Source organism: Aulostomus chinensis, chromosome 21, assembly GCF_037954235.1.
Source record: "Aulostomus chinensis isolate RoL2024-O1b breed Wild chromosome 21, RoL_Achi_v1.0, whole genome shotgun sequence".
NCBI classification, from domain to species: Eukaryota; Metazoa; Chordata; class Actinopteri; order Syngnathiformes; family Aulostomidae; genus Aulostomus; species Aulostomus chinensis.
This window is the reverse complement of record NC_141340.1, coordinates 5834244-5856605: the sequence shown is the minus strand read 5'-3', so window position 1 is coordinate 5856605 and position 22362 is coordinate 5834244. Positions and strand designations below refer to the sequence as shown.

At 43.3% G+C, this 22362-nt stretch overlaps 1 protein-coding gene across 5 annotated transcripts in view; it reads right to left on the bottom strand.

Moving 5' to 3' along the window:
* Nucleotides 1-20663, bottom strand: part of dnajc13 (dnaJ homolog subfamily C member 13) — a 31465-nt gene extending 10802 nt beyond the window's left edge. For 2 of the 5 annotated variants that reach the window (XM_086191199.1, XM_086191195.1), the window contains exons 1-28: nt 20516-20663; nt 17031-17111; nt 10815-10890; nt 10301-10450; nt 9750-9791; nt 9460-9660; nt 9145-9351; nt 8011-8106; nt 7723-7814; nt 7354-7520; nt 6824-6903; nt 6563-6732; nt 6429-6461; nt 5574-5673; nt 5360-5467; nt 5062-5217; nt 4914-4970; nt 4702-4823; nt 4456-4531; nt 4273-4368; nt 4045-4185; nt 2230-2247; nt 1309-1391; nt 980-1133; nt 774-877; nt 523-682; nt 379-441; nt 189-290 (exon numbers count right to left, since the gene is read on the bottom strand). In XM_086191199.1, the coding sequence (XP_086047325.1) occupies nt 189-290; nt 379-441; nt 523-682; nt 774-877; nt 980-1133; nt 1309-1391; nt 2230-2247; nt 4045-4185; nt 4273-4368; nt 4456-4531; nt 4702-4823; nt 4914-4970; nt 5062-5217; nt 5360-5467; nt 5574-5673; nt 6429-6461; nt 6563-6732; nt 6824-6903; nt 7354-7520; nt 7723-7814; nt 8011-8106; nt 9145-9351; nt 9460-9660; nt 9750-9791; nt 10301-10450; nt 10815-10890; nt 17031-17098 (2922 nt within the window). In that variant the 5' untranslated portion in view covers nt 17099-17111; nt 20516-20663. The remainder of the gene's footprint in view (nt 1-188; nt 291-378; nt 442-522; nt 683-773; nt 878-979; nt 1134-1308; nt 1392-2229; nt 2248-4044; nt 4186-4272; nt 4369-4455; nt 4532-4701; nt 4824-4913; nt 4971-5061; nt 5218-5359; nt 5468-5573; nt 5674-6428; nt 6462-6562; nt 6733-6823; nt 6904-7353; nt 7521-7722; nt 7815-8010; nt 8107-9144; nt 9352-9459; nt 9661-9749; nt 9792-10300; nt 10451-10814; nt 10891-17030; nt 17112-20515) is intronic. The other 3 variants (XM_086191196.1, XM_086191197.1, XM_086191198.1) reach the window with 3 other exon arrangements.
* Between the last annotated feature and the right edge of the window lie 1699 nt (nt 20664-22362).

Genomic DNA, 22362 nt, shown 5'->3' with positions numbered 1-22362 from the left:
GATTTCCTTGCACCTTTTGTGTTGGAAATCATGTGGAAAAGTGAATTTTAACGGTGAAGATTTTGTCCTGAAAAACAACAACAAACATTCGTCCTCTTAATCGTGACATAAATATCCCCAATACTGGCGGGCGGCAATGGCGTCTCTTCTTTGTGTCCCTTGAGAGCCCTGAGCAGCCCCGTGTTTACCTGTAGTGGCACAGTAGCTCTGCTGGTGTGCAGGTGGGCCATAGTGAGCAGGTCCACCAGGATTCGCACTCCGTTTGAGTCCATCACTTCCTTCACATTTTTCTGTGGTGCAAGAGGTTTATTTTTCTTTCATGAATTTTGGAAATCCGTTAATGAACATCGAGCGACAGGAGGGATTTACTTGATTTACCTTGTTGAGAATGAGTTTGTTGAGGAAGAGGATGAGTCGGTCTCGTTCCAGTTTGTCTGTACACTGCAACCACAAAAGAGGAATTCCAGATCAGTCCAAGCAGCAATACCTTGACCTCTATGACAACAGGTTGCCTGTACTCACGCGGTCCAGCATGCCGACTATGTATTTTGTGTCTGAGAACGGGCCGATCTCCTCAAAGCATTTCCCGTAGACTATAGCCAGCGCCTGCAAGCACAGGCACTTCATCGTAACTTTGGGTGTGAGCAGAAAGCGATGGTAGAGCTCGTTGAAGAACTCGTATCTAAAAGGGGGGGAAGTAAAAGCAATAAAAATTACACTTTAGAATCTAATACTTAATAAAGCAGTTGGGTTTGACCGTGCTGTAGTCTTACGATCTCTTGATGGCACTCGATTCTTCATTTTCATCCTCCTCCAGCAACAGACGTAAGTAATAATCGCCTATTTTTATCTCATCGGAAAGGCACTCGTATTTCACCTGCAGACGTACACAGGCGGATGTTTACATGCTATAATTCTCTGACCACGAGACACAAACAGCACCGAAAACATCCTCAGTTATTATGGCAAAACGGAAAACCTCAAACTCCTGGTGGTTCCAGGAGATGACAGCCGCATTGCCAAGCTCACGGTCCACGTTGAAGGCACGCATCTCCCCCTCTAGAGCGTCCCGCAGCTCCTCCCTCGTCTTCAGGTTCCAGATTAGGTTGGAGCGCGCGTGGTCCAGCTGGAATCTTGAGGAGACGGAAAAGGAACTCGGGCGATGACTTTGTCAGTCCATGACCACAAAAATATTAACGTACTGTATCATAAAGTAAACTCATAAACATTGAGAGACAATTCTGGAAAAAATGAATCACAATTAGTGTCACACACGTGCCTGGAAATACACCAATGATCACGTGATACCTGTAGTAGAAGAGCTCCCAGTTGGCTTCGATCTTAATTCTCTGACGCCTCTTTCTCAGGATGACCGGCTTTTGATTTGGGTTCTGAAATAAAATGAAACATGTAAAACCTTAAAGAAATGATTCTGGTTGATTCTATCATAGTGGACAAGGCTCAATATTTGTCCTTTTTTTTTTTTTTTTTTTTTTTCCATTGTATGGCGTGAAGGAGGTGTGGATTAGACAAGGAGAAGTGTTGTTACATAACAAATGAATGAAGAATGAATAATGTTAGAACAATAGAGGTAAAGAAAACGTCAAAAACAACGTCACACGAGAACCGACATAAAAACCAAAATGGGATCCCAACATTGGGTGCGTTCTGTAATCCTTGCTGGACCAGCAAAAATGCACTGATACAGCACCACGAAGCATTTAAAAATAAATTTGCACGACTTGCATCTTAAACCTTGAGGGGTTCTACATTATCAGCGAGACAAATCACATTTTTCCTGACATTAAAAATGCAGAGAAAAATTCCCATAAAATCCAGAATGGTTGTACACAGTCCAATAGCCAATAGACATTTTGTTTAACATCGTTACATTTAGGTACAAAAAACAAACAACTGAAAATGGGTGATTATTTGATGCAACAAACATTTAAAGCAACAGATTAATATACAGAGCATATAACTGTAGACGAGAATATTTGTTGTTGTATTTTGCTTTTTTTTTTTGTCATCCGTCTCAAGACGCGAGAGAGAACGGAGTTCAACGTCTGGCAGAGTTCCCGCAACTCTTCGACCTCTTGTTGAGTCGCTGAATTAAAAAATGCACCCAATACAGCATGTAACAAAAAGATGGAAAAATGGTTTGTTGACAAGAGCAGACGTATGAGGAGCTAAAGAGCATGGTGGATCCCATCGCTCCGTCCTACTTACCAGGTTATTTCTGTCCTGCTGCAATGTTTCACAGCAGAGAAACCACACAAGACAAGGGGAGGATGGGGCAGAGACAACACAGAGAGATTATTGTTCCTTGGATCACACAGAAAGGAAATATAAAAGAAAAAAAAAACAAATAAAAGAGGGCCACAGGTCACCATACTAAATAGATTTGTCATACAACACTATCATCACAGCCAACTAGAAACTAGAGTTATTTTCTTTTGAGCAAACATTTTTAATAAATGGGTAACAAACAAACACAGAAGTGGTTAAAAACATTAAATGATGACTGGGATTTGTTAATAATCAGTGAAAGCCGGCCAAATCAGATCGTCTTCAGCCGTTGTGTCGTCACCGCAGCAATGAGAGAAGTCGGACGACCTCTGAGGTCAGCGTCGGGGCTGGGTGTTCGACATCCTCCTTCTATAGCAATGAGAGATGTCTTCTTATTCAGTAGCTCAGGAGTAAATCTTCACGTTGTGGTTTAAACTGCTCTGAGTGGGGGGAAAAAACCCACGAGATTAAATGGACAAATGAAGTTACACCAAATTTTGGTAAAGAATTGGTTCATATTTTCGTGTTATGACAATATTTTTGTGTACGTAAAAAGGCCAAGAATCTGAAAAGGAACACTGAAGGTTGTTGATATGTGATGTCTTTTTCATTTTTGTTAAAAATGGAATTTAGCTGGTATTTTAAAAAGTATCAGACAAACTCGTCTTGGATCATTATGGACGCTACCCAGCCCGAGACACAGCATCATTATATGATGAAGTAGCTTTGATTTGAGGTTTGTAGAAAAGCCAGAGAAAGGGGCAGCAGCCGCCAGAACATCCAGCTGACATCCACCGCATCCCACCCGCACAGGCACAGTCTGAAAGCCTGACATTATATTTACGACATGCATGTTAAACAACGGCGTCACATTTGCAGTTCTTGTTGCATTCTGTGCCACACGGTGTTGAACTTTTGTAGGAAGAAATACATCAGATTGAAACGTTCTGTCACACCTGAGGAAGACTTATTCAAACCAAATGCCAGCAAGCATGCTTGCAAGTCAAAACGGGGAGAAATTTACAGACAGGTGAGAAATGGAGGGGAAAAACCTGAATAAATGAGAGAAGAAGTCCCAACAGGCAAGTTGATCCAGTGGATATTTTACAAGTAGAGCTCAGCTCCATTTGTCCCCTTAAGATGGGTCATTACAAAGTGGATCTGAGGGATGAAACACTTCCATCCTGGCGTGAGATGTCTCAAGATGACCAAGTCCCCATCTATGAGGCATGAGGGGTCAGTGAAAGGTTTGATTCGTGTATGTGTTCATATATCATAACACATATGTTGTGGCCTTTGCGGACACAAGACCAGGAGATTTAAATCCCGCCTGTCATCAAAGCAGCAAATGAAGGAACATCTTTTGGAAGGATGGTGTTATAGTCCTCCAGCAGCGTTCCACTCAACCTGCAGAATTCAGGCCTGGACAATATGAGGTTGTTGTGGCCGGCAAAGCTCTTAACAAGGGAACCGAGTGTTGGTTCTTCCTTTTATTTCTCACTTGTCTGTATCTTTACAGAAGGAGGTCCAATGTGATTTGTTGGCACGCACAGTGTGTGTGGCAGGCAGCCGCCGCTCTCCATGCAAAAACAGCTGCAGCATTAAAGGTGTTATTAAATCTGGAATCTGCAGTACTGCTCGGCACCAGCAGGAGGAGCAACGGTTAGAGACACCTTAGCAGTTAGCAGCGGTAGCAGTAGGCTTGCTGGATTGACCAGCGGTAAATCAGTCACTTCATACGAGAGGAATCCTCACCTCCTTCTGGGCAATGCCCATCTTATCTCTCCAGTGCATCAGTACCAGATCCGCCTTCTCCTTGGCAAACTTCTCCACCTCTTTGGCTGCTTTGCCGGCTATCCGCTGCCACTCGGGCACCTTGTTTCGGTTCAGCTGGTCCTGTGAGAAAAGAGAATAAAACAATCGGGCTGTAAAATATGATGTGCGTGATCTGGAGAAAAGGCTTTGCTGCAATTTTCTAGATACCGTTGCAATTTTCAGGTTGTCTCGGATGTGCATTCTGTCCACATCTTTCTCTGGGACGGGGTCAGGACTGTCCATGTAAGCCAGCAGGCCGGTCGGCTGCAAAGTCAAATGGGTGAGAACTTAAAATCATGACATTAACAGCATCCCCAGGAATCTTAGACAGTGTTATGCTTAAATGGTTACCAGTATTCTCTTCAGGAGGTTCATAGCAACAGGGTTCTCTGCTGTCCACAGTCCCACCAGGTGACGACTCAGTTGTCTGTTAGAAAAACAAAAATATGATGCTTTTTCCCTATTTGGCTGCCGGAGCAGAAACCTTGTTGAGATTTTATCGACTGTTATCGTCTGCATGAAAGATGCACTACAAGTAGCTTCCATGAGGCCCTGACAGCAGAATGCCTGATTTGTTAGTATTCATGGAGCTCGGACCTGTTGGTCAGCATCCTCTGGTCTGAGCTGATGGTGAACAGCGACGTGTGCAGGTGCCTTGGAAGAGCCCCTTCACTCAGTGCCAGCTCTTGCATTTTTGTGGCTATTTCCTTGTCTCCTTCCTGAATTACAACAAACACACAGTTGGTTTGAACCCTTGAGCCCTGAGAATCATGTAGTCATCACTGAAATAATGATTATCGCTTCATTACCTCGATAATGGCCTTCATTACCAGACCTGCTCCCTTCACTATTGCCATGGAGGGGTGCTAGAGATGGAGGCAAGAGAACACAGATGAATCTACCTAGTAATCAGGCACATCGCTATTATCTCTGGAGCTGCCTCCTTAGCCGTCCCACCTGGAACAGTTTGAAAAGCGTGCGTCCGTCGGAGGCAACCATCTCCAGCAGCATGTCAAACTGCTGCCCCTCTGTGGTCTCACTGTAGGGGGCGCAGAGGGCGAACGTTAGGAAGTCTAGCAAGGAGCTGATGACCAACGCTCCTGTCCCATGGTCCTGGAAGACAAGAGAAAGACAGGTGAGATTTGGGATATTAAAAAAACATACATGTATGAAAAGAGATGCTTTTTTTTAAACATTTTCTCATTGTTCTGAGCTGAAATTCCAGGCAGCCTGACGATATCACAAAGAAATGTACCACATTAGTGATGAATTTTTCAAGCAGGTTTTCCAGGAACTTCCTCGAAGACAGCAGGGACGCCTTGTTCAGCTGCTCCTGCCTCAGGTCGTAGTCATCGTGCATCGGCTGGATGGGAGGATAAAAGAGGGAGAGTGAAAACGACTCCAGAGACAAACAGATGGAGCTGTGATACGTAGGTATAAGAGTAGAGAAATGTTTAGGTGGTACGTACACACATAAGGGCACAGAGCATGTCTATAGCAGCATGTGTCACACCATTGTTGTTCCTTTTTAAAGCTTTTACCGTCTTTACTCCCAGCTTTTCCCTGAACCTGGAACACACAACATGCATTCACAGATTTACCACTACCACCAAACAAAAAAAACCCAACAACAACAACAACAACAAAAAGGTTTAGGTTAAGAAATAGGACATAATACAAAGCATCCAAATAGCGACACGTATTATTTCAAAGAGGTCTGGGGTTGGATATGCAAAGAAGTCGTTGCTTGAGAGTGGTTTGTTGTTTCTTTTGCTCACTGGCTTTCACAATCGATTTGTTGAACTGGGAATGATCATAAAATAGTGTTTATTAAGGGTGTGTGTGTGTGTTTTTTCCGTATGTGTGCAACTTGTGGTTGTGGGAGAAAAACACCAAAGTACTCCAGCAAAGAATCTTTTAGGTAAACCAATTCTGACTCATCAGCAATTCAACAGGAACAAAAAAATACAGTAAATACAGCTCCTCTCATACATCTCAGTGACCCTGAAATACTACCAAGGCTCTCAAATCCACGTTAGATGTATGTAAACGTTGACAACGGAAGACAGCGGGAGAAAAAAATGGATGCACAATAAAAGGAGGACATGGCGAGAGTGGAAGGTCAAGACAAGTCGAGGCAGACGGATCGACTGGAAAAGTGAAGTGATATAACCTTCCTTGTGACATGGCTGTCTGAGAGCTGGAGGTTTAAGAAGAAAACTAAAGAACAGGGGGCTGACGGACAGCCAGCTAAGGAAGAGTCTGGAAAAGAATAAGAGGGAGAGGGAAATAGGGCAGACTGAGATGTATGGATTCATATTTACGTTCCATCTGTGAGTCCAGACCCTTGACCAGACCTTGGAATGACAGAGCATGCCTGTTAACAGCAGCTCAACACACAAGTATTTAAAAGAAATACATGCAGGAAGGGAGACTCGCACATCTGCTGCGTTCTTACTTGGGCAGCTGGGTGAAGGCTTGGAAGCCCGCCTTGGAGGCCACCAACCGTCGGATAGCCTGGAAATGGCTCTCTAGCTCAGAGTTAAGAGAAGGCAGCTCAGCCTCCTGGAATAGAAGTGCCAGGATGGCATTGTTGATGAGCTTCTCTTTGTTCTCAGAGAAAAGACCCTACAGAGAACGAAGGGAGAATGAGAGAGATCGACGTGAGGAAATGAGCATGAATACTGCTTCAGCACTAATGTAGGTGTGGAACACTCACATCTTGGGTTACTGCATGTAGCACACCACTGTAGGATATGTTGGCATTGAATCGGAACACTGCGTCGGCAAAGTTCCCGTCTACACAGAGGGAAGAGTGTGAAAGTTATTAGGTCTTGTTCACGGAACACTTTTTCACCTCCTGATGCACAAAAACTGAGGTGCTACCCTGCATGACACATCACATTGTCCAACATTCAGAGATGCAGTCCACTGAAGAAAAGCAAAGATCAGTTGAGGCTGTACAACAGTTTGTAAGGTGCCTGTTATGATAGGGGATATCAGGGGGCATTCAGGTGCACCTGGTAAACTCGGGAATCTAAATCGTTTTGCTCTGAAAAGTTTGTGAGACTTCACGGTGCATGCAAAAGGCAAAGAAGGTTGTTTGAAAAGGAAATGTGTGACATCATCACACATCATATGTCATCACATCTCTTAACACTGCAGCATTTTTAATTAACACTTAATAAAACCCTAAATGACAATCAACAAAATTCAACAGAATAGTCTAAGTGCTGCAATGGGACTCACTGGGAGGTGCAGCCAGGAATTTGAGATGCAGACTCTCCACCTCCTCATCGACAGGCATGCTCAGAAGGCCCCATCTCTGCCCTCGCTGTGTGGGTGCCATCTTGACACACACGTCCCGGTTGCCTGATGCACGGACTCCATCGAGTAAGCTGGCTAAGAGCGAGTCCCTGCAGAGGCACACACAAGTTGACTAATTCACGAATGAGTCGACAGTAACAGACTCAAAACACTGCAGCAGAGACATGCAAGCAGGCCGACTTACCATGTTGGAAATACAGGAAACGGTACAGATCAAAGACAAACGTACAAGGACTTTCCAAACATTTAACTAACTAAAAGTGCTCTTAGATAAAGACATTTACTGTGTACCTTTCTGTGGAGGAGAACCTCCGAATCTGGCCTCTGATGAATTCAACGGTAAACACCTGAGGGTTGTCTACGTCACAGATGAGAGCAAACACCTGAAGGAGAGGAAAGAGTGGCATAGGAGTGAGGACAAGTGTTAAAGGACTGCGATGAAGTTGCTACACAATGAAACAAAGACAGGCAGCTTGATGAGCATTCATCTACACCGGAGCATAACTGGATACCACATAACTGCTGAAAAGGCTTCAGTTTTGATCTTGAAATGAGTTGATGTAACTGCTGGGAGCTCACCTCTCCAAAGGGTTTGATGGTGACTATGTTGTATGAGGCAGGGTCTCTCTCCACTAGACATGTCTCCGTCAGGGCCAGGATACGCTTGACGGGCTCCTGGAAGACGTCAGAGTATCAAAATCCCGAATGGCCTTAAACCAAACATTCGTGCTGACACCAAAGAGCGGTGATATACAACACACGGGCTCCACTTGTTGCAGGCGGTCCGACGGCCTGTTCCGGAGCACTGCAAGTTTCAATTGGTCATGTCCTGAATCTTTAGCCATTAGTGGAAAAAAGTGACGAAAGCTAGGGATCATCTTGGAGCACACAAGCCTCAACGACGGTCAACGTGTTGTTACCACATTATTACACGAGGGCTGTTGGATTACACAAAAGAGGAGTAAAAGTCATATCCGTGATTATTTCACATGAGTTTGAACTTTCAGGGAGGTGGAAGCGCACGGCTGCAAGACAAGAGGAGCAAATTTAGTTACCAATGGCAAAATGAATGTCTGGATTTTCATGTTTTCATCTTTACTGGAGGTAAAATAGGTGACTGAAAACCTCAATTTGGAACAACTGACCTGAAACTGAAAATTATTAGTAAAAATGTCTTCTAAAATTCCACCGGGCCCCTGAAATGTGGATCAGTGGTGTGAGATCCTAGTCATTTTACTAAGAACACTGTGAGTGAGTAGACCAATATTATTATGTGATAAACATGGTACGTAACTTGAAATATTGTAAACATGGAATTCAAGTGATTCAAATTATTTTTGGAGCTTATAAACACAGACGATTAAGCTACTAAACTCTCTCTGCATCCCCTGACAGTTTGAACCGATGACATAAAATTAAAAATTAACAAAATAGCAACCATTTGTCTCTCTATGCTAAAGGTAAATATGTGCAGCCTCGTATTCTGTATTACCATACCAGACATAGAACAAACATTTGACTGACAGGAAGTGGTAAGAGGACAGTAGAGAAACATTCAATATTCCTCAGGGCTTAAAATTTTCATGAAGTTAATCAATATTTAAGGGAGTCACTGATGTTACTGCAATTTTAATCTGAAAATATGGTCTCGTATCAAAAACATATTAAAAATGCTGCACATTTTTTACATGAGAGGCAGAGGAATGTTCTAACCGGGTGGCGAGGGGTGATCTTCTGCACCACAAACTCAGCCAGGGAAGTGATGCTCTCGTCTGAGCTGTACTTCCCCAACCTGTCGGTCACGTAGCCCTCGAAGGTCAGCGGCTCCTTTCTCAGTCGTAGCATGATGCCGATGAAGTTCCCAGCATGCTCTATGGCGCTACGGATGATTTCATCACGGTGCTCTGAGGCAAACAGATGCTGAGAGAGAGGGAGAGGGGGGAGGGGGGGGGATTGAGGTGAGGAAATCTTAATTCATATTTTACAAATAACACATGAAAGACTAATTGAAACCCTAGAAAGATGTACCAGCCTGCTGAAGCCTCCGTACAGGATACAGAATCCTCCCTGGTAATCAGAGACCTCCACGAAGCCCTCAATGTTGCGATAGTCATAGGAACATAGCACCCTGTTGGTGAGAGGGTCTATCTGGTCGATGCCGCCCGGCGTCACCTCTAAATTGACAGGCTTCCGTGTGTCACTCCAGTGGTGCTTGTAGCAGTTGTAACGCTGTTGTGACACAGTGATTTAGTGGCAAACATACAATGAATTACTTGTATTTTCCTTGAACTCTTGCATTCCTATATCTCGGTACTTACCCTGCCTGTGATCTTTCCCTCTGAAAACTCTGTTCTGAACCTCTGTGAATGTAAAAAAAAAAATAAATAAATAAATAAATCAGGAAATGGATATTAAATGCAACAAACATAACATGATGTTAACTCATCCTGTGTGACACTTGGTGTAATTACAATGGTTCAGCTGGGAAATATCAACCCTAATGGCAGTTTTCTAACACATTAGCATGATTTTATGTCTTCACAGTATCAGCTGAAGTGCTGATTCGCATTCGTGCCCGGCGTGTGATTTGTGTTCTCCGTGCGCACTCTCCACGGTAGATGAAATGACTTTGAAGCAATTTTTAAGAACAACACAGCAGAAATCTGCAGCCACAGAGAGCATGAACAGGCCTCATCCATCAATCAGGCACATCTCTTCCTCCGCTACCTGAACAGATTAAGTAATTCTTGCTCACTCCAGGGTCTCCCACTGTGCTGAAACATGTTAAGTCTCTTACAGAAACACCCGCTAAATGAGTAAGTGTTCCCTTCGAGGTGAATGACTGCAGCTGGGTGGGTTTTGTACTCACCAGTGCTTCTGTGAGCAGCTCTGTCCGATGCTCCGTGGAGAACTTGAGCGTTTCCGACTTCTTGCCACTGCCCTTGCGGAATGTGAGGTTGAACTCTGTTCCCTGACCTTTTCCTACAGGGCCGATACCGCAAATGTCTCCGTAAGGCCACTGGCAACAGAAAGAGCAAGAGTTCATGTCACACATAAAAATTTTTTAAAGCTATGATGCCATTTTCAGTTCTATCAAGCTGTTTAGTGATGTGATTAAGAGGTTTCATATCTGATAAATATTGATTATGACATGTTCCCAGTTCAGTACTAAAAGCTTGAAGAATTTAAAAACATTCCACGAAGCACATTTAATCGGTATTTAGCAAAAGCACTTCGAATGGATTTTCAAAAGTTATGTGGTGCGAAGAGCAGCACACATCCCATGAGGAGCTGTGGGGATCTAGTATCTGAAGCGTAGAGGAAGTTCCCCTCAGTGACACGAGACGTACGATCCCTCTGTCATGTTCTGCAAACACACTGACCTGATTTGTTACTTCTAATGTGGCAGGGTTGTACGTGGTAATGCCATGGGTTCCTATTGAGAAGACTCTCTTGTACCTGGAACACAGAGATATGGGATGAGCCAGATAATCACCAAGCAAGGACACCCGGGTCAGCGCGGGCTGTCGCATTGTATTAGCAGTGAATGTGGGAGAGACAGCGAATGAGTGGCAGCCTTTCAAACATGAGGTGTTCAACTGAAATAATGTAAACTTTTTGTACACAGACCTGAAATACTGAAAAAAAAAAAAAACAAACTATAATCTCTCTACATATGAAGACACCAGGCAGGATGCCTGAGAGGAGCAGGTACGGGACGAATGAGGCCCCTTACTAATATGAATGAGGTGAAAAGTTTCAAGACACGTGGTGGAAACTTTCCAGGAATTTTCTATGTGAAGTTAATCTCAAGAATTTTGGAAGTTTTGTACTTTTTTTTTTTTAAGTCAGAAACTTTTCACGGGAATCAACAGGAATAAACCAGACATGCTGGAGCATTTTTTAATCACATGCGCTTAACATTAGCATCTTGCACGCTACTGCAGGACTTTTAAGGCCACGCCCTGGGCACGCACCGACAGAAACCATCAACATTCCGCTCACACGTAGCTAAAGCTGAAAAATGTGCATTACAAACTGTCTATGTTGAGAAATAACAAGAAAAACATTGTTTCAAAAATTCCTCTAAATTTCCAGTTAATTCCGACAGAGAGATTCCAGCTCTGAGTGTTACCGTACTTTTATTAGTCAAGGTGATGTCATTGCGTGCTCAGTTAGCGGATGATGTCAGCCACGGTTGCTTCCTGACATCTCTATGAGCCAAAAGCTTAGATAATGCACAAGCACGGCGAAACTAGCCAGCTAGCCAGAGCAGGCACATGAAAATCAAACATGTGGCCCTTATTTGTGGCACCACATGTGAAGTCATCTGGCTGAATCTCACCGGCATGCCTGCATTTCTGTTTTGAGTCTTGGATCTTAAATGAAAGGTCACAAATTGCTGTATGTTGGCAGCAGCTTTGTCTTTGACACCAAAACAGTCAGCACTGAAACTTACGAGAGTGTGGCTTTCACACATTATAGGAAGGAAGTGTGAAATTACATTTTGCAACATTTTTGCATGCTAAGCTGAGCATTGGTGGCAGCGCACAGGCTCAGCTGCTCAGTGATTTAGACCGAGTTTCAGTTGGACTTCTTGCGGCGTGGCTCGAAAGGATGGCGAGTGTAAAAGCTGGTCAACTGCTTTGGCACAGATAGAAATAAGTCAACTATTTATCACTGCAGGAACAGCTGGCCACCTAAAAACACCAGCAGCAGGTTGACGCTTTAGGAATATTACCAGTTACTTAAAAGAATCACGGAGTGAAATTCTATCTGAAACACGTTGACCAGACAATGTATTGAATGGAATGCGGCGTTCTTCTGTCTGTGTTGTTTCTCACACTGTCCCTCCACTTATTAGCCAGCAAAAATGAACATGCTGACGGGGCTCCTTTTTTTTTTTTTTTTTTGTCTTGCACATCCTTATCAGTGCTGGGTGACATGAGGAGGTCTGGTGTAGTTAGCATTCAGGCAGCTAGTTCCATCAAAAACGCAGTACATGACTAAACACAAACAGACAGGTCATGCAGAGGCCTGAGGCGAGGCCGGAGTGGAATATTATGTCCAGGCGCATCCCAGAGTCGGCCGCCCTCCGTCCTCACAATGATTCGAACGTCATTTCCATGTACTGTTCAAATGCTGGAACAACATACTCACTCACTGTTCTTCACTACTGTGTCACCTTGAAAAAAATAAATAAAATCGGAGAGCTGCTGTGTTCTGAGGGTGCTGCCTCTTTCCTGTCCTGCCCTTGTTGCTAAATGGCTGGTGTACCCGAGTGTCAGCACAACCCTGGTTAATTATTCATTCTCTGGAGGCAGATTTTTTTTTTTTACCTTAATTCTATCTCTGTAGAGAAAAATTCACCTCTCCCTGACCAGTGCAAGTGTCACGCTCAGATGTTTTATGTGCCTCTACAGCTGGTCACTTCAGCAATTACTCTGCGTGGAGGGAATCCGTCATAGTTTTGCTCAGCAGGTGATATGTGCTGCATCTGAAGAAGTCACGTTTCTTCTTTCATTCAAACGCTCTCACTTGAAGCTGACAACATATTTCACAGCTAACAGGGGGAAGAAGAGCAGCATGCGTAACCGCACGACCACAACGACATCTCTTTAAACAATAATGAGAATGTTTCTATTCGAAACGTTACTCCTCATCTGTCGGTTAAGACGAGGAAATGATGTAGTGAGTATAGAATTTACCTCACAATGTCTTTAGATATGCAGATATCATATAAACTTGTTTTTACACAGACAATATCACATATCGGCTCAATCAGCTTCAAAAATAACAGCCTCCCTGGTTGGAAGCATAAGAATTAAGGGGAAACTTCATAATAACCAGCCAGCCAACTTATTTAAATAACTATCCAACGTCTAACCTATGAACGAGAAATTAGCTACACTTGACATCACTGCTGGGCATAACAGGCGCTGCTGTGCAGATATAAAAACGTCACCTCGCAGATCTGAACTCACCCTCCACCATCATATGCTAAGAAGGCAGGTTGCACTGGAAGAACAGGTGCACAGCAACGCCATTCATTTGTATAAGGCTTGAAATGATGCAGAGCTGTAGCTTTGAGCCATCTGAAGTGCATTTTATCTTCATTTCCGCTTAGCACTGCTATGAATGGAAACCTATAGCTGCTGTGAAGGTGTGGAAACAGGTGGAATTATTAAAATAACTGTGTGATTTGCACCGAATGGTCAAAAACCGCTGGGAGGATCTGAATCCTTCATGTGATGAGGAGACTACAGTGACACGGACGCAGCGCTCAGTAACAGGACACTGTTCTTCTTTCTGTTTGGGCTGTACTGCACGTCCTTGCAGCTTTTCCTTCCACTTCCAATGTTTCATAATGTATCACGTTAAGCAACTTCCTGTATCTGAGTTTACTGTTAGCAACTGCCTCCCCTCTTCATAAAAAAATATGTATAATTCTGCACAAAGACAGACAAAGTTCAAGATTTGAGGTTTTGTCAACATGACAAAGTAAGGGTGATGATGGGAGTCATAAAAAAAAAAAAAAAACACCGGATTTCACAGAGGAAGGAGAGCTGAACTTGAGCAACAGGGGCCTGACACACCAATGGAACTTGTAAACAGACTGATGGGGTATTAGCTTATGTGCACTGGTATAAAGAACTCATGAAAGTGTAAAATTCCTGACAAATCTCTCTTTGAGTATCTAAAGCAATCAGGTTTCCCTGTTGTTAGAAGACAATGAGAAGTAGGGGCATTCAAATAAGATGGTTGGTGTTTTGCTTGAAAGGCGAAACTCCTCAATGGCTCAGAAAGCTGTGAGGAGTTCATGGGGAGAGCCTTCATCGGCGGGATGCTCTGACAGATCTAACGCTCTTCACAAGCCGAGCTCACGAGACAACTGAGCCTTACCACGAGCAAAGAGAGAGGGAGAAAACTGAACCGCCGAGCTGAGCGCACACTCGGACAAGTCCAACCAGGAACAGTTCATGTGGTAGTTTTAGAAATGATCCGATTCAAAGCAAAGCCGGCCATTCTCTGCACAAATGTAATTAGGTTAGATAAAATCTGAAATATTTTCGCCTGTCTTGTGAAGAGTCGCATAGCTCAAGTCAGTTAAAAATAGCAAACGCTATTAAAGCTGGGTGGGGTTCAAAAATGTTAAGAATTATCAAGAATGATACCTCGACTGTGTTTCTGGACACCAAATGTTTCAATTATTGTGAGAAAATGAAAATTATGTGGTGGTTTCAACTGTTTAGTTTGACATTTCAGCAAGTTGGCAAAGCACTTTTACAACAACAAAAATGAATCAGCCCTTGCAGATTTCCTCCTCAGGTAAAAAAAATTTAGCACTGAATGACAAGACATCTTTGATCCTTGGTAGTATTTTAACAATTCTGCTCAAATCAAGCCTTTTTCAGACTTATCGGTGTCTCTTTCATAGTAGCATCCTTTCAAATCAGCATTTGAAGTATAAACGCGTGACAAATTTAAGGTCGAGCAAACATAAGGTGCCACCAGAACAGCTTCAGTGCAGTTCAGCAAAGAATCTAAAATCTCCAAGTCTCTGGAGAGCTAACCCCACCCCACCCCCCACCCCCCCTAAAAAAAGACTCCATTTGGTGTTTTGATGATTTTGGTTCCGAATCGGGGTTTTCAATTGGTTTCAGTTCTGGCCACTGGAAAGGCCAATCCCCCTATCCAGTGTGGAGACTTCTGTTGTTGTAATGTTTCCACAGTTTTTCATTGAGGTTTTTCCTTCAACTTGTCACCCGCCTGTAGGAGGCCAAGGAGACAAGCTAATCACAGAGCAGTGTGTAATTAACGTCTGCTTTTATGGCACCGTAACTGAAACAATCCTGCTTCATCCAAGGCCAGGATTAATTACACTATTTGACAAAAGTTGCTATGATTTTCTTTGGATTCTCTTGACGTGTCACTCTATCAGGGGAAAAAAAAAAAAAAACTGTCAACACCAATTTGGATGATATGTAAGCATATATATTTTCTTTTAAAATCTACAAACCACTGAAGAAAAAAAACATTCCAGAATGTTCCACAACAATAAGAAGAGATACGCTGGTAACAAGGGTTGTTCCTTCATAGGCCACTAAACTAGTTTTCATTTCTCTCTCATCTAACACAGCACCACTATGCTATTTATAACATTCTTTCTCAATCCTGGAAGTCAATCAATGAATGTTACAACACGTGACCAACTCAACAAGCTCGTCCCAGACCCGTCCCCGCTGTCCGCCTCACATGTGTCGACGCCGGTCTGGCAGGACCCTTCAGGGAGCATTAGCGGAATGGAACTCTGCTGATGGCCGATGCTTGGCAGCCCCGCTTAAGTTACCTCCGTTAATGGGACGCAGGCATTTACAGAGCAGGTATTGGTAATATGATCTCCCTGCTGGCTCTCCCCTCAAACTGGAGCTCGTCTATTCTGCAGCTCTGACTGCTACCGAGAGGCTTTGACATGTCCGATCTAATACTAGGCCTGAATCGACGGAAGCGTGCATGTTTGACATTAATCAATCACCCTAAATTTAGGCTTATGGTCACAGCATAAACAAAATGGCCTCATCCTAGAGTTCAATGCTGCAGTGGAATAAAACCAGTGCCCACTGGATACACAAAAATATTAATGTTACAATCTTTATCAAGGGAAAATATGAATTCATCAAGCGTTACACAATCTGAGGTAAAATTCTTACGATGTATTTAGTCACAGGTAGCAGCTCACTGTGCACACAAGAAGTAATTCCAAGCAGGTTAATATATGGACAACTACTCATGTAAAAGAACAGACTTCGACCTACTGTACCCTTTACAGAAGTATCAGCAGTCTGCTTTTGTCGAGAGAGAGTATAGAGCGTCAAAAGTTAGGACTGCTCCCAGAGTCAAGGGCTTTTTGAATGGGTTTACATGCCTGAAGGTCTGTGGTTCACCATAGTTTAAGAGGTATTTCCCCATTTTGTTGGATGACATAAAATACATCGGCGCTGCGCTCGTAAATTTATGTGTCCTCAGGCTGTCGAGGATATCAAACGTCATTAAACTGAGAAACAGAAGAAGCACAAAGGTATCTTGGCAAAACTTTAGCTTTGTACTTCAAAAGACTGCATTAACACTTCCAAAATAATCCCAAAGGAAGTGCTCATTTGTAAATATTATCCGCAAGAAAAACTTGCAAATCCCATTGACAATTGTTTGAGCTTATTTGCAGCAACAATCACAAATCCTGATTAAAAATAAACAAAAATCTCATTAGCTTAAGTTTGGGGGAACTCATGGTAATGCCGAATTCCACGTTGGCCTACATCTCACGCCTCATCCCGGCTCTAAATCCCAATGATATTTAGGGTAACCTGTCACAAGATAGGCCAAGCTACACAGGTCACTCGACCACTGATCAGCGACTGCAAACAAGGCTCCTTGAGTAAGATAAGGAAGTCAACACAATGGAAAGACCGAGTCAGGATTTTCCCAAACCTCCTCGACACAGTGATGAGGAGAACAGTTCAGGAAAACAACACAAAGATGATATGAGAGAGCCGATGCCACCGTCCCTGAAATCCTATCGGCGGTCTTAATGGTCTTACTTTCCCCTCCAGGAGTGCTTGGTGGTGTAGAAACAGGCCAGGTCTTTGTTGTCTTTGACGACGTTCATCTTGTCACAGGACCTGTAACACAGAAGTTAAAAGTTCAACACGGATACAGCGTAGCCAAGCGTTCGGAAAACAAGTGTAAGCTCGTCATTTGAGCATCACTTAAGGGAGAGTATCATAGATTTAAACACAACAAAAGGGGAAGGATTATTTTTCATAACTCCCATGACTTCTGTTTGTCTCGGTCAACATCACAAAAGAAATCTAATAACCGATACTCGGGTATTTCGTCAAGAATGCATCAAGGTCATGTAATGCACATTGCAATATCCTGCCACACACACTTCACACAGTCATTCAACATTTTGCAACTCAACGGAAGAGACTCCCACCACATTCCCCTGGCTACACAATACAGAGAACACCAAGATTATCCAACAACAGCTAAGAGCCATGGCAAGCTCACAGCACATGATATCCACACCCTCCCCTTCATGTGTATACTCTCTCACACGCGCACACGCACACACATGTCCGAGGGTTAGCAACAAACCACAGAAACGCAACCTTTTCAGCCAAAAATGCCGGGAGGTGAGGGTCTTCCATTCCATGCTTAGATCGTAGTGACGGACAACAACACAGCAGAGCACCAGCTGATTGAGTGTCTGAACACACAGCGGTGCACAGCCTCTGAGGCCTATTGATCACCTTTAGGTAAACAGAGCTAAGTAAGGTTGTGTCTTGATCTAATTTGAATCAAAAAATCAAGGGATGCAAGGTCCTGGGACGATGCTGATACCATTAAAAATGTGGCTGATATCTATGGGTTTGTTGGTCAGCGTCAGCATCTTTTCTTTTCTTTTGCCCTTTATCACAACATATTCGGGGACCAACTAAGACCAAAATGCCACTACATAAAGGCTGCAGTGTTTGGTGAAATTTGAAATCACAACGTGGTCTACAGCCATTTTCTCCTCATAGGGAGTTGCTAAATTCATTAAGGGCAAGCTGTGCTTCTAAAACCAATTGAAGTGAACTAGTCCGGTGCTACAGGAGTCCATCATATTCCACAGACATAAGACGCTGTCTTTGCTGGATACAGATCCCCCCACAAAACCGCACCATAGACAGTTTTACAGGGTCTTCAACGTAAATGAAAAGAAGTCAAAAGATGGCATTCCCTCTGATGCTGCGACTGCAATGTCATTCAAAATAATCACAAATGGATATTTATCAAAACCATGCAACTCTGAACAGTGCTTATAAATAACCTTTTCACATCGACACACAACTGCCATCTGTGAGTTCCTTCTAAATTGCAGATGGCGGATGGTAGTCAACCAGGCCAATGTCGCCCGGTACAAACGTGGCCAATATATCTGCGTTTTTTTCTTTCACTAAACTGGACAAAGGACAAGCTAGAATTTTTTTCCCCCGTCACCACATCTGAAGGATTCCCTTATTCTTCTTCTTCTCCTCATCTATTAACTGTACAAAACAAAGCGCTTTAAATAAATTCCTGCTGCAGACCAAAGACAAACCAGACAACAGTGGAGTAAATGAGGGGAATAACTGCCTCTCTTATCCTTAGTGCATAAATTGGCTGCACCGTGACAAGGAGAACCTGTGTCAGCACTCCGCCAGGATCCTGGAAAAAAAAAAAAAATCTGACTCCAGTTTTCCTTCCTCTTCATTTTTGTGAGGCAGGGAGCAGTAAAATAAGGCCTGGCTGTGGAACACAACATTCACCGGGGTGACAACTGTCTGGAGTTCCACAGAAAGGCAGGCCCACATATACAGTTTCTACTCAGTGAGAATTGATGAGAGTTAAGAGTCAAATCATGTATTGTTTACAGCAGGATGCCTGTGCTAGAAGTACAATAAACAATAAAAAAGTTTTCCAACTGCTGTTTCTTTTCTTCTTTTTTTTTTTTTAATGTCTTCAACAGGCATTAATGGAGCTGCATAATTTATCGGATCCAACGCAGGGGGCTGATGGAAAGCACAACAGGAGATGTTCGCAGCAAGCAGTGCACAGCATGTCCTTCGCTGCTGCAGAGGGCTGTGCAGGCTTCAAACTACGGCACTGTGATTTGCGCTGTTGATGAATGTTTAAAAAAAAAAAAAAAAACAAGGCAGACACCAGCACTGAATCACGTGATCATCCCTCCCAGCTCTTCCTGTCTGTATCCAGATCGATAGTAAATTAACCATGAGCTTTCCTTGACAGAAATAAGCGAGGTAAATAGATAGTAATACAGTTGAAGCGCTGCCCAGAGGAAAGCACACAACATTCACATGATAACTCGTTTCCAGACAGGTCTCACAAGTTTACAGGAGCTTTAACAAATATGGGTTTTGATCACTGCTGCAAGTGTCACTGTCAATGATCAGAGCCTGTTTTGAAGCAGAATAATAACCAGTAGCACTGGTATTAGCGCTGAAGCAAACCTTTAAATGGAGCTAGCAGCGTCGCGACAACTGGGTAACTTCAGTAGGACTACAGGTTACTCATGCCAAGGAACGTAGTAGGTTGAGTAACTCAATACTGTGCCAACAGATTTGTCTACTACAACTAACAGACTTCTCTCAACCTTGTTTCTCACAGTTGAGAGAAAGCATAGAGTCACCCTTTATCATATTCAAAAGTATAAACTTTTAAGTAACAGAATAACTTTATTAGCTTCAATGAAGGTCCAAGGGTCACACCATCATGTGCTGTGACATCAGTGACTGCAACCCCCCTTTTCCAAACATGTGCAGTAGCTATTATGAACTGACAATAAGCTCAAAGTAATTTGAGGAGCATAATAAAAACGTTTGAACGTGACAATGTCTTTAAAAGGCTTAACATCAGCCGTGCACTAAGGAGCGACTGATGGTTTTTGTATAGGATTTATTCTTGAAACAACTATTCTGCAGCGATATTACACGAAGCAATCCCTCAACAGACAGGAACTTTCATCTCTCTTTGGCTTCCAGGGTGGGTGTATTTAGACAGCATTAATCATGAACCAAACATGGCTTACGGCGACTCCTAAGTCAATTCGGGGATGTGCGTTGGCTCTCGATGTGTCAAGTAAATCCACCATGAGCAGCATTAACGTTACCTGGCTCTCAAGCAGCTAACTTAACAAAAACTCAACACAGCGGGCCGAATGGGGTAACTAACAATACCTAGCCAACAACAGGCACGACAGCACCGTTTTTCGCGCTGTCGACATCATTTTTCCCACCAAAGTAGAAAAACAGATGGCCCAGACACCTCGGTTGGCAGCGTTTGTTTGTCAAAAGCTCAACGGGGGCTGTGGCAGGCTCCTATTAGGTTAGCGACAGCTAGCTAGCTAGCTAGCGGCTAACTAGCTCATCACTCTGGTTTTGTAGAGGAGCTAGCTAGTCGCATTAGCAGCGGGGTTCAATCAGGCAAACACGGGGAAGATGGCTAGAAGAGAGTGGCAGGTGATAAAGGAAGCATTTACCTGTAAACTCACAAATGGATAGTATTCGTAGCCGTCCCTCGGCCCCCCACCCTCCTCTGACTGCAGTCGGTGCTTCTCAGTTTTCCCACTCTGATGCTGAAGATGCTCCGTTACGCCGTATCCCCCCCCACACAGGGCTCAGGACGCTGCCATATTCCTGATACCAAAAGTGTACTACCGCGCATGCGTGAGGCCTGCCTGTCATGCGGCGGTCAGCTGATTGGTTTGTCAGAGCGCGGAATTATGGAGGTAGCTGATCCGAGATCAGTGTTTCCTCTTCTTTTTTTCTGTGCTCGTATTGATGGATACAGTAGAAACTGACCGCCAAGCAGTGTATTACGTGTATGTGGCTCATAAGTTTCTGATTAGGATACTTGGAAATTTATTTTGAGTTGAACAATCAAGTAAATGAATGAACGAAGACTGAGATGGAGGAGATATATTTCCGATCGTTGCCTCTTGAAGCTTAGAAGATGAAAGATCCCACAAGGCCCCGCTCTGATCCGATCACAAGAGGACAGCAGGCGGTTTATTTTCAAGCAGCACAGATGTGTATATCACTCACGAATTTATTTATTTATTACTGTAAAGACCAAAAACACAAACTTTCAATTTCAATACTGCCATTTTAAATTCTATTCAAGGAAATACATGGTTGTTCGGATGGTCTGGCTGGGTCGTTGTTTGTTTAAACTGACTGTAGAGTGATCGACTTGGGTGATCTCGATTGGTTTTAAGTAAAAGAGAGCACTGTTGTCTTTTGTTTCCGCGTATCAATACTTGTACCAGCTGTACAGTTGGGGTACGATGTATTGGATTAGTGCGCCCTCTAGGGACGATGTCCTACTAATGCAACGATAACTCAGTTGAATCAAATAAAACATTTCTGCAACGCTCATGATGTTTGCACCAGAGGCTCGACATCACATGAACACTGAGGGGGGGAGGGGGGGGGGACTGTATACACATGCGTCCACATTCAAACACACTCCCACAAACACACAAAGACACTTTAAAAGGTGATTTAACAGTAATCACAATAATAAACATTATTCACCATGGCTTTTGCGACAACAAAAATCTCAAAATTGTTTATTTTTGATGGAATGTGTCAGCAATTTGTCAAATAGTTTAAAAAAACTCAATAACTGCTATTACAGATCCTCCTAGGTTTTAATTTCTTTGACATTTCGGTCAAGTTTGGCTCAACTGCAGATAGGACATAAAATTTGATTCTGTCACAATGCTTTCGGCTAAAAATCCTACGTTCTATCTGTTATGATAAAAAAACAACAGCATCATATCATAGGTCATATGGATATATGGAATCCTGAGAAAACTCATAACCATCCTCTACAACCTGCAACCCGCAGTTGCTACATTTAGCATCAAATTGTAAGTGACTCACCGTGATTGCAGGTAAAGGGGAAACATCTTGGCCTCCCTGAACGACTGATATGTCACGGTGAACTTGAACGGAGCAAAAGTGAGTGGTCACGTTATAAAACATCTGATTTTGTGACCAACCATGCGCTGCCCGTTAGCCCTAATTCAATTACAGACATGGGGGGGGGGGGGGGGGGTTTCCTTCTAATTTCTTGGGATTCTCAATTGAAACCGACGGTGAGGTCCTTTAAGTCCCAGTGACAGAGGCAATGAAGAGGATGCGAGACAATTTTTAAGAAAGTTTTATTTTGTTCAGGGGGCATCAAATGAGTTCAGCTGATGAAGTTTACACATTGTGTCCCGTCTGATTAAGAGATAGTTATAGTTGTATGAATGTTTTGCAAATGGCCTATTTTATTTAAATCTTTCAGATTTTCGGTAGGTATGGGTGATGAATTAGA